The 12,632-nt window shown below is 38.0% G+C and overlaps 1 protein-coding gene and 1 pseudogene across 2 annotated transcripts; both read left to right on the top strand.

Moving 5' to 3' along the window:
* The first annotated feature begins 288 nt into the window (after positions 1-288).
* LOC149189774 (uncharacterized) lies at positions 289-1,517 on the top strand. Its single transcript, XM_089410333.1, has 2 exons — positions 289-885; positions 1,158-1,517. The coding sequence occupies exons 1-2, from the start codon at positions 694-696 to the stop codon at positions 1,515-1,517; spliced, it is 552 nt and encodes a 183-aa protein (XP_089266459.1). The 5' UTR covers positions 289-693.
* A 112-nt stretch (positions 1,518-1,629) lies between these two features.
* LOC149189773 (flavone 3'-O-methyltransferase 1 pseudogene) lies at positions 1,630-2,892 on the top strand (annotated as a pseudogene). The gene is made up of 3 exons (XR_016255606.1): positions 1,630-2,206; positions 2,317-2,381; positions 2,476-2,892. The product of XR_016255606.1 is annotated as a flavone 3'-O-methyltransferase 1 pseudogene (transcript).
* Positions 2,893-12,632: the final 9,740 nt, after the last annotated feature.

Genomic DNA, 12,632 nt, shown 5'->3' with positions numbered 1-12,632 from the left:
GCCTTTCCACTTTAATAAATCGATAATAATTAGGCCGATAGGCCTTCCTATTGAAACAGACCTTCGTCGTCCTTTTCAATCTCAGATTGACACCTGGCGTGAACACGCGTGAACACTTTCGATTCACGGTTGAACTCTGGCATGGTTTCTTAAGCGAAAATTAAATTGTTGTGGTCCACGTAACCCGCATTAGATGGCGCCAATTTGAAAACAACTATCAGCTACGTTCCATCACTTCTTTGATCCTCCTCGTTTTGGTTTCAACCGGTATCGAAAGGTACTAGCCAATCCGAGCTCTCACGCCTCTTGGATCTCCATGCCCAAGTCTTCTAGTGGACTTCTGAACACAGCATGAGAAACCCATTTGCCCGTTTCCTCCATAATGCGCAGTTTCCCCTTTGAATGGTGGTGTCTATCAATCCAAACCCTCCACGCGGTTTCCGTTACAGTTGCTCTGATGTGAGGGGCTATGATCTTGTTTTCGTCTGCAGAATGGGCTTGGCAAGGGTCTCCGAAGGGTTCTGCTACGCCATCTGGAATCTATAACACGGCCCAGTTGGTTTTCAAATGCAAACGGAGTCCCTAGGGTTCGATCTATGCAATATTTGCTGCTGCGATGTCGCGGCGCAGAGGCTTCTTTTGACGCTGTTGTTTGCTGCGAAGGGAGAATAGTTATCTTTGACCTTCTTGAATATGGAGGGGAGAAGGATCGCAGCAAGCCCTCGACCTTGCAGTGGCCGGCGCATCGTCGCTGCCAGACGTCAACGGGTGGACGCTTCTGCTAACTGCGTGCGTAAGCTGCAAAGGCCGGAGATCGGCACCAGTGGCAACAGGGCTTTCAACATCACTAATTCCCAGGAGAAGTTTCGGAATTTTCAGTTGCAGGTTAGGGTTCTGGCCCGTTTCTCGCTTTAAATTAATTCTTTAGAAAGGTAACACTTCCATATGCTCTTGCCCTCGGAACGTACACTTCCATATGCTCTTGCCCTCGTCTTTCCTGTAAAGATTTGAACTGTAGACCTCTCTAGGAAAAAAAATAACAAATATCAGTTGTTAGGGTTAAGGCTAATATACTTTCGGTAGGGTTTAAATCAATATACTTCGAATAAGTTTAAATCATTTTTTATTTTGAAGAATGCTGAAAACTCTGCCAACAGTTCTTGGTTAGATGGCAAAGTCGGGGTGTTTTATACGTTGCCAAGGTTCAGATTCTCGGAGATGGAGGCTCTGCCAATCGTTTCGCTTCTTGCGTGCAGGCTCGGGAACTCAGGTTGCCCATGTCTTGCTGGTGGGGTCGGGTGGAAATCTTGGGTTATCATGGCGAAATGGATTCCGCCACCTACAGCATCACAGTGGCAGGGATGTTAGAGTGTTGTATGTTGGCGATATTTTATTCTAAAACTCCTAGCTTGGGGAAGAGTGTGTTATATGTTGGCTCCATTTTATTACGCCGTAAGGCGTTTCCATTTGAAATGGACTCTCCTGTGATCCGCGCTGTCTTGGTTATTCACCATTAGATTTAGTGTTAGACGATTAAAAACTTTACTACCGTTGATCTCATAACTGACTCTTGCCGCTCAATAACTGACTCCTGTGATCCGCGCTGTCTTGGTGGGGTATACGAAGGGGATGATCCGCGCTGTCTTGGTGGGGTATACGAAGGGGATGAGTTTCATAGCAGGCGTGCTTCTGCTGTACAGAATTCTGAGGTTCCTTACTTCCTATGGTGTTTTCTCTGAACAAGAAGAGGCCGATCAGGCAGACGATGCAGACACCAAGAAAATAAAGTTCGGCTTGACAGGCATTTCGAAGCTGCTGGTGCAGGGAGGAAATCAGCAATCATGTGGGTCGTTCCTGCTCCTGATAGCAAACAACGTCTACCTGGAAGCCTTTCAACATTTGCACGAATCTGTCTTGGAGGGCTGCTACACATTTAACAAAGCTTATGGTACGAGTCCCTGGGAATATCTGGGCCGCGATCCCCAAGCTAATCAGATTTTCAACAACGCCATGGTCGCTAATAGCAGCACTGTCATGGCTTCCGTGGCGAAGATGTATGAAGATGGGTTTAAGAGTATGGCGACGCTGGTAGACGTTGGAGGAGGTATGGGCTCTGCCTTGTCCACAATTGTGAAGGAACATTCACACATTCGTGGGATTAATCTCGATCTGCCTCATGTCATTGCCACTGCGCCTCCCATAACTGGTAATTAGATTTGTAATGTTGGTCACCATTAATATAATAAATTTGTTGATATATATAACATGATAGCAAGTTGATGATGATTTATGCCTGGGAACGAGGGAGTGTTGCAGGGGTGGAGCATATGGAGGGAAATATGTTCGAGCACATACCTTCTGCCGATGCAGTCTTGATGAAGGTGACGATTTCATCTATGGTCTTCTGTTTGCATAAGAAATTTACTGCAGTGGATTTGTTGAGGGCTAATAATATTCTATTGTCATTTACTGCAGTGGATTATCCATGACTGGGGGACGAGGAGTGTGTGAAGTTGCTGAGAAGAAGCTATGAGGCAACGCCAGCGAAGGGAAAGGTGTTAATTGTGGAAGCCATTGTTGGTGGAGACAAAGAAGGTGAAAGCATGTCGAGGCGATTGGGATTGTTATATGATATAACGATGATGGTTTATACAGCTGGTGGGAAGGAGAGAACAGAGGAAGAATTCAAAGGACTGTTCGAGCGGGCAGGGTTCAAGAGGTACACCATCATCAAGTTACCTTTCCTTCAGTCGCTCATAGTGCTGTCCAAAGCCTAATAAGCGGTTGCGCTTCCGATTATCGTTACAATAACGTTGGTTTTGCTGGGGTTGTTATCATGCAGTATATGACCTATGTTTTATGTGGTACGTCAATAGTTTGAATTTTTAAGGAAATAACGTTGGTTTTGCTGGGGTTGTTATCATGCAGTATATGACCTATGTTTTATGTGGTACGTCAATAGTTTGAATTTTTAAGGAGCTAAAGGATTTAGAGTGCGATTATTGCTATAATTAATGTTGGTTTTGCCTTGCAGTATAAGATCTATGTGATAGGCCAATAGTTTGAATTTTTAACGAGCAAAAGGATTTATATTGGGAGTAATCGGGATGGCTTCCACGATACTCTTAACTCAGAGATTTATAAGATTTGTTAAGGGTAGACATGGTTGAAATTATTGTGAGATTTTAAAGATATTTATCCATCATAAAAATAATTGAATATAATAATATTTTCATATCTGTCTATGTTAGTAGATATAATAATATTTTTACATCTGTGTCTATGTTGGTAGTGTAGTGTAATTAACGTTTATTTAAATTAGTCTGATTTTAATAAATTTAAAAAAATTCAATTATTTTATTTAAATTTATGTCAAGTTTAACTCAAATTTAAATATTAAATTAAATAATTTAAATATTATTTTTACTCTCTATAAATGTTTACGTACTCTGGAAAAGCCGTGGTCGCTTTCCCAGAGATTCATACCAAAGGAAACGACAACGTTACAATTATGATTCGATCCCACTATCTCGTCTTGAGTTGTTGAATAACAAGATTTAACGGGTATTTTTACTCTCTATAAATGTTTACTTACTCTGGAAAAGCCGTGGTCGCTTTCACAAAGATTCATACCAAAGGAAAGGGCAACATTACAATTATGACAACGAAAGGATGATTCGATCCCACTATCTCGTCTTGAGTTGTTGAATAACAAAATTTAACGCGTGTTGCTTGTGTTGCCAACTTTAGCGGTGGTTGCGGATGCAAAAGTCCAGTTCAAAGGTAATCCTTGTCTTTTTCTCTCCAATGACGGCTATCTCTCAAAAGAAAATGTGACACTAAATATTAGGAAGATAATAACTATTATTAATGGCAATATGAAATTATTTTGTTGTAGGAAACCTTAAAGTGGACTCATTTTGATGCGTCGTTGGAGAATTGTCTTTGTTATAAATATTAATTAATTACCACCTAATGTTACATTTTGTTATAAACCGTATTTATTATTTTTAAATCCGAACCCAAAATGTATTCGTGGTTGGAGATTTAAGTAGGTATAAAAAATTATCGGTAAATATTAATGATTATTTTTACGCCGTAAGGCGTTTCCATTTGAAATGGACTCTCCTGTGATCCGCGCTATCTTGGTTATTCACCATTAGATGGTTATTCACCATTAGATTTAGTGTTAGACAATTAAAAACTTTACTACCGTTGATCTCATAACTGACTCTTGCCGCTCAATAACTGACTCCTGTGATCCGCGCTGTCTTGGTGGGGTATACGAAGGGGATGAGTTTCATAGCAGGCGTGCTTCTGCTGTACATGTCCGAGGAGAATGCATTTTGGGTGATGGTTGTGTTGCCTAAAGGCGGAGCGAATACTCCATTGCTGTACATGTCTAAGGGTGGGGTATACGAAGGGGATGAGTTTCATAGCAGGCGTGCTTCTGCTATACATGTCTGAGGAAAATGTGTTTTGGGTGATGGAGGAGAATCTGTTTTGGGTGATCATGAGCTTTGCGTTGGTGGGTAATGGTCAATTACAAGTACAGGAAAATTTGAAATAATCGGCTGGTTACATGCATACAACTATGTTTCAGAAGGCCATAGGAATCCTTACGTCAAAACATTGAACAGGTATATTTGGATGCATTCTTGATAAGCATAATTAAAAGGCTTCTTGAAAACGGTTAAAAGTGCTAATAGCATGATCTCAAGATTTTGCAATGCCATTGGATGTGGCAAAATATCCAACTGGTTTGGCGGAAAAGTTACAAGATTTTTAAGGGACACTGCGACTGCATCATGGTGAGCATGTGGAGGTCAAGGTTGTGGGGATTGTGGGCATCGGTGGAATTGGAAAGACAATGATGGCCAAAGAACTTTTTAATCGTAAGAGGTCAGATTATGATAGATCCTATTTTCTATTTGATGTGAGGGAAAATGCAAATAAAATGTCTCTAAACAATGTATAAAGCAAACTCATTAAGGACTTGAAGGATAGAGATATCAAAATTGAGAGGTGGGAAGAAGGCGTGGAGATACTTAAAAAGAATCTTTCAGCTTGTGAGGCACTCATAATATTAAATGATGTAGGTCATGTGGACCAACTAGATCCTTTCTTGCCAATTAAGCATGTCCTTCACCCCAAGAGCTTGATTTTGGTTACGTTTAGGGTCAAGCATATCCTTAGAAGTGCAGGAATTGCAAAGTCGTCAATTTATCAGTTACCAGGCCTCAATATAGCACACTCCCAAGAGTTGTTTTGCTTGCATGCCTTTTTCCAGCCATATCCACTACCAAGATTTGAAAATCTTGTAGATGGGTTTTTAAAGGCATGCCATGGTTTGCCTCTATCATTGAAAGTTTTTGGGTCGCTTGTTTGTGGACATGACAAACTTTACTGGGAAGAGCAACTGAATGGACTTCACCAAATATTACCTGCAGAGATAGAAAGGAGCCTTAAAATTAGTTACGACTCTCTCAATCATGAGTAGCGGCAAATATTTTTAGATATCGCCTGTTTTTCGATAGGAAAAGACAAGGATACATGGGTAAGAATATGGAGGGGTTCGGGATGGAATGGTTTGGTAGGGTTTCAAAATCTGCTCAACAAGTGTCTTGTCGAGTTGGACGATGAAAATAGAATAAGAATGCATGATCACCTCATAGATTTGGGAAGAGCTATTGTGGATTGTCCAGAATTATTACCGCATTGGCTTTGGCGACCGATAAAGAATCTTCATCTTCATGAGTTGTTGCAACAATCATCCTCTATAAGTGTTTGAGCCATCCTAATTGTTGAATGTCTAAAGAACTTTCGGTATTTTGTATTCAAAACAGTCTGCCACACATTATGTTAATAATAGTTTATTGTTTTCAAACCACAAACAGGTGATAACAGAAGTGCGCGGATTTGGGATGGCTCCTTGGTACACCTTTATTGGGTAGGATGAAGATTAGGAAGTGTTCCATTCAGAATTAGAATTTCCCTTGAATACAAGTTCCAGTCAAGAGGTCTGCGGAATCAGGAAATTGCAACTTCTTGAAGTTGAAGGCAACTTTGAAAGCATCTTGACTTCGGTGTGGTCACCAAAACTCATATGGCTTCATTGGAATGTGTCGAACTACTCATCACTACCTTCTTGAATTCCATTGTGCGATTTAAGAGTTTTAGAAGTGTTCGGTTGGGAATTGAAAAGATTGTGGCAATCTCGATCTGAGGTACGTACATATAGATGCAGCAATTTGCAGAGCAAGAATTCTCCTATCTTTTCAATTTCTTATATAATCGAAACGTACTTAACATTGCAGGCACCTCTCCACTTGCGGCAATTAAATATTGAAGCTCCAATTTCCGAGTTTCCAAAGTCATTAAGGTCGCTGAAGCACCTAGAAAAGATTGTACTGAATTGTCCGCGATTGTTGACATACGCAGATGTAGCAATGCTATCAGAAGAATTTTGTTATTTGAGCTCCTTGAGATGTCTAACCCTCATAGGGTGCCCGAAATTGCAGCTTCTTCCAATTTTATTTGGGAATCTAAGAAAGCTCGAATACTTCCATCTGTCCAAGTGCAGTAGTTTGGAAATGCTTCCAGATTCTTTTAGTAATCTAACAAATCTTCAACACATCAATCTGACAGACTGTGGAAGTTTGAAAATGCTCCCAAATTCCTTTGGGAATCTGGTAAATCTCCAACACGCCAATATTTCTAAGTGCAGCAATTTGGAGATGATTCCAAATTCCTTTGGGAATCTAGCAACTCTCCAACATATCAATCTCACACTGTGCGGAAGTTTGAAGATGCTTCCAGATTTGTTTCAAAATCTGAGAAATCTCCAAACCATGAATTTGACATTGTGCAAAAGTTTGAAGATGCTTCCAAGTTCCTTCGAAAATTTAAAAAATATTCAATACATCAATCTTTCTAGGTGTAAATGTCTGGAAATGCTTCCAGGCTTTCAGGGAAATCTATTGCAACTTAGACATCTACATTTGGGTGATTGTTTGAATTTGACTCTTTCCACACTTGGAGATATCACCACTCTTGAATGTTTAGATCTATCAGGTTGCCTCCAAATGGAGTTATTGCCTTCCCAGGTTGGAAGTCAACCGTCTTTGAAAAAGTTAAATTTGTTCCGTACAAACATCAAAGATTTACCTAGTACTATTGTGTGCCTGAGCAATTTGGAACTTCTGATGTTAGGTAGCCCTTTTTGTTGGGAGCGTTGCCATCTTTGTTCGAACTGACTAAGTGTTTATTGCAAACATTGCAATTTTTCAACAAAATGTCAAGAATGTTATTGTAGTAAAGGTGTTTTCACATCCACTACTTCAGAAGCAGGAGGTGGGTGCTGATTTTCTTCTCCTTCTGCTGTGATGGCTATATCTGCTTCTTCGTCAGAAGATATTTTGATCTGGGTAGCATCGTCTTGGCTTTTGCCCCACAGAAAGGGTAGAGACCAATGAATATAAGAATCACACCCATCAAACTGTTCTAGTGTAGGAAAATCAAGCATTTCAATTAATTAATTTTGTAAATTTGTAGGCAAAATGAGAGAAGAAATAATAAATTTAATGTAAATTGTTAGGGTAGTTCTGGTAAACTTGATTTAGTCGAGTTATAAGTAGTTTTCTGGCTCCAACCTGTGGTTTGGCCCATGATATTCCTGTGGAATATAACCTATTTAAAAGCCAAAAGCCTCCATGTTAATTTCTTTCACTTATGGAGTCTTTCTGTTTTTAAACAGGCTATATTCCACATGAATACCATAGACAAAATTATGGGTTCTCATGAACCCCAAAATAGTTGATGACTTTACCTAATCAAATTTACTTGAACCACTCTAATAGAAATTGAAGACTTAAGAATATACTATATTCCATATGAATACCATGGACAAAACCATAGATTCTCATTAGCCCAAAAACAACTAAGAACTTTATCTAATCAAGTTTAATTTTACCTGAACCACTCTAACACAAATTGAATATTGGAGTATATAAAAAACCACCGAATTGAATATTTGAGAATATAACAAACCACCCGCCTTCCCAAACGCAACGTGTCTCCCAGAACTATAGATGATAAAATTGCTGAGCACACGGTAGACACTGGGTTGAATACTGTAATGAATATTGGCCCTTGTTTCCACAAACACCATAACTGTAATGGAAATGCCATTGCATTGAATATGATTCCCTGCCAAATTGAATTAATCTTCCACAAATCAGCTTAACCACCTAACAAAAATTTAAGTTATTCATGGCTGGGAAAATTGAGGAAGAACATCTTTCATGTATGTAGACTTACTGTAGTGAACACAGTCAAAATATTAGCCCTATCCAGTATCTATGATGTTGGAATGATGCCCCTGTCAAGAATGGCTATTAGGAGAGCAGTTTGGATGGAGCCTAGAATGACAGTAATTGATGTAAGGGATAGTGTGGCTGGAAACTTCTTCATTGTCTCAACATGCACATGAAATTATAATCATATATTTGATTGGGTGAGGAGCTTTGAAACTTCTAAATACAGAAAAGGGTTATAATTGGGTGTCAATTTAATATGCAAGGTGGTAGGAAGACCTGCAATATCATGGTAGTGGATAACATTATCACTGTTGAGTTAAGGTAAATACACCCTCTAATCTGGTTGCCTGAATCTCCCTCGTGTAGAATGGTTTCCACTAGGTGTACTGTATTAGTGTTGGAAACTGATGTTGATTGTCCCCACAGAGGCCAGAGTTGGGCTAGAGTAGGACCTTGAAGGAAACTCATAAGCATTGCACAAATTTACTTGAACCACTCTAATAGAAATTGAAGACTTAAGAATATACTATATTCCATATGAATACCATGGACAAAACCATAGATTCTCATTAGCCCAAAAACAACTAATAACTTTATCTAATCAAGTTTAATTTTACCTGAACCACTCTAACACAAATTGAATATTGGAGTATATAAAAAACCACCGAATTGAATATTTGAGAATATAACAAACCACCCACCTTCCCAAACGCAACGTGTCTCCCAGAACTATAGATGATAAAATTGCTGAGCACACGGTAGACACTGGGTTGAATACTGGCCCTTGTTTCCACAAACACCATAACTGTAATGGAAATGCCATTGCATTGAATATGATTCCCTGCCAAATTGAATTAATCTTCCACAAATCAGCTTAACCACCTAACAAAAATTTAAGTTATTCATGGCTGGGAAAATTGAGGAAGAACATCATTCATGTATGTAGACTTACTGTAGTGAACACAGTCAAAATATTAGCCCTATCCAGTATCCATGATGTTGGAATGATGCCCCTGTCAAGAATGGCTATTAGGAGAGCAGTTTGGATGGAGCCTAGAATGACAGTAATTGATGTAAGGGATAGTGTGGCTGGAAACTTCTTCATTGTCTCAACATGCACATGAAATTATAATCATATATTTGATTGGGTGGGGAGCTTTGAAACTTCTAAATACAGAAAAGGGTTATAATTGGGTATCAATTTAATATGCAAGGTGGTAGGGAGACCTGCAATATCATGGTAGTGGATAACATTATCACTGCTGAGATAAGGTAAATACACCCTCTAATCTGGTTGCCTGAATCTCCCTCGTGTAGAATGGTTTCCACTAGGTGTACTGTATTAGTGTTGGAAACTGATGTTGATTGTCCCCACAGAGGCCAGAGTTGGGCTAGAGTAGGACCTTGAAGGAAACTCATAGCCATTGCTCCACCCACACAAATTACAGTTCCCAGAATTTTGGCTCTGTTGCGAATACACATAACGTCTACTTTCTCCATCCTACATATTTGACACTCACATTAGATTTTGGTCACAATAAATCTAAATGATATAATTAACTCCAAATGAATGCATCATATAGTTGAGCAATTATAAGCTCAAAATAATTTTTTGACCATTAGTAACCTAAATCAAAATAAATTGTTCAGAGTTTCATTTCATTAACCTAAATGAAAGAATCTCCTCCAAATTTCAACTATGTGAACAGTTATAATCTCCTTCTAGTTTAAACAGTTATAAGATAAACAATAGAAAATCTTTTAGCTTTTTAATAACTTCAACTACATGTAACTTCAATCATTAACATTCACTACCAAAATACAAACAATTTATATTTCATTAATCACACATTCAAATGATTAACCACACATTCAAAGTGAGTGTTGAGTTCTTGATTAACCACACATTCATGTAAATGATTCATATTTGATTAACCACACATTCAAAGCACATTCATGCATCCACACATTCAAATGATTAACAACACATTCAAAGTGAGTGTTGAGTACCTGATTAACCACACATTCATGCAAACAATTCATATCTGATTAACCACACATTCAAAGCACATTCATGCAAACGATTCATATTTGATTAACCACACATTCAAAGAACATTCATGCTAATTAGCCACACATTCAAAGCACATTCATGCAAATGATTCATCACTCAATGCAGAGTTAAGGTTTATAGCCACTCACTTATGGATCAAAAGCATGATGAATTAGTAAACTCTTAGCTGTTGGATGTAAAAAACAGGATTCAAGTCTATTCTACATGTTAATGGGTATTTCTATCAATCCAATACATAGATGAAGTTTATAAACACCACTAATGGATCAAAATCAGTTACACATGCCAAGGGGAATCAAGTGCCATATATTTCAACTCAAAATCTCTGATCAACAAACTTTGTATTTCAGAGCTTTTCAACTGCAACTAGGAAAAGCTGCTATAGTAGAAAATATTTCCCCTCTTTATATTTGGTGACTCACTACAGCATAAAGAGCAAACTCCATTGTTGTTGCAGGGCTTCAAATCTGGGGAAAAGAGTTAGACAAATGAGCAAATGATTTGGACAACAGATCTATGGATCCCATGCTTTCATCCATAATGATTTAATTTCTGCATCACTGAATTTGTAATGAAAGAAACTCAAGCCCATTTGATCTGCAAGTCATTCATTGTGCTCTCAAACGATTTGCAGTCGCGAGAGAAGAGGAAGAGGAAACAACAGAGTGGTTGAATGATTTAGGGGATCCTAACACTGATCTGATGGATTGGGCGAGGGAAGAGGCAATGGCTGCCTTCACCTGCCCTCTTTTGGGGATGTTCCTCCTCGAACGAGTAACAGTAGTTGTAGGCATCTTGGTATTTATTTTTTGGACTGAATTCAATGGATTAAGCGATTAAGGAAGATAACAGGCAGTGAATACTTGAAATATTGAATGAACGAAGTACAGAAGCAAGGGAGAGAGGGTTTAGAGAAATGAGATGATAACGAGTATTTAAGCCTTTTTTAGACTTTACCCTACTCTGCTAACTAGCACACCCTTCACATGCTAGGCTGTATTACAAATAAGTCAGAGTGCAGAGGATAAATTGAGGAAGTAGTCTGCAATCCTTTGGCGACAGTTTTTAGCTCTGATTATTCCGTTCATGAAATAAACTAGCATATATTTAGATTTATTAACACTGAGGATATTATTCAATGACATTGAATATTGACCTCATTTTATTTAATAATCATGGACATATTTCCCAGGCTTGTTATAGAGCAGCTACCTTTTTTGTGTACAATGTTAAAGAAAATGCAGATTACTTTGCAAAAACACTCAAATTGCATGAATTTTAATTCACAAAAGACCAAAACCTCTGTTATTTTAGTAGTAAGTTCAATCCAAGTAAAACCCAGATTTATTACCAATCCAACCTGGGCTATAATTAGCACAAACTCATCTGAGGGTTTAGGGAATCTGAAGTTGATGTCACACTTGGGTTTGAATGGGCTTGTAATAATGTCTATATATTCAATGCACCTTTATATACAATCTAGATTCCATACATCATTACATAGGCACATTCCTATAAAAGATTTCATATCTCATTTCCCCTCCAAACTTTAGACTGCGCCTTGTTTCTCTCCCTTGTAACTTCATTTCCATTCATTCCAATTTCATTTTAACACAACTCACATGCAAAATATTACAAATAAATTTCCACACTTAATTTACATATTACAAATCCTAACAAAATATACATTTTGCTGGTTCATTACTGCTTCTTCAGGTCTTCGATGCCTCCAACAAATTTTGATGCAACTTCAAATATGGAATGACAACCACAATGTTCTTCAGAATATTATATTTCTTCTCTAACCTCTTTCGTTACAATTTACTACTTGTATTTTCCAACTGAAACTTGAAAAATGATGTTTCAAGATGAAATACCATTATGATAGTTTATGTCTTTACAACCAATTCATTATCAATGGGTTTTAACATATTTAAAAAAAAATCAATTTATTTTAATGAATATAATACATGTTTTAAATATATCTTGATATTAATTAAATTTTTTGTTTAAATAATGGTTTCTTAAATAACCCTATCCAAATCGATATGGATACCCAGTTGTTGTTCACCTGGATTCATTTGTTTACCTTCACCTTCAACTAGGCAATCTTTATCCAGATACAAAGGTGTTTAAAGAACTTCAATGGCTATTTATGACTATTTTTATTCCATTTTATAGCCACTTTAACCCCCGAATAGGGTTTTAGGCATGGCTTCCTCAATTGAAACTCATTATCA

Source organism: Pinus tabuliformis, chromosome 3_1 (genome assembly GCF_031772625.1).
Source record: "Pinus tabuliformis cultivar Carrire ecotype Pingquan chromosome 3_1, CPIR1, whole genome shotgun sequence".
Classification (NCBI taxonomy): Eukaryota; Viridiplantae; Streptophyta; class Pinopsida; order Pinales; family Pinaceae; genus Pinus; species Pinus tabuliformis.
This window is presented reverse-complemented; position numbering and strand designations above follow the sequence as displayed.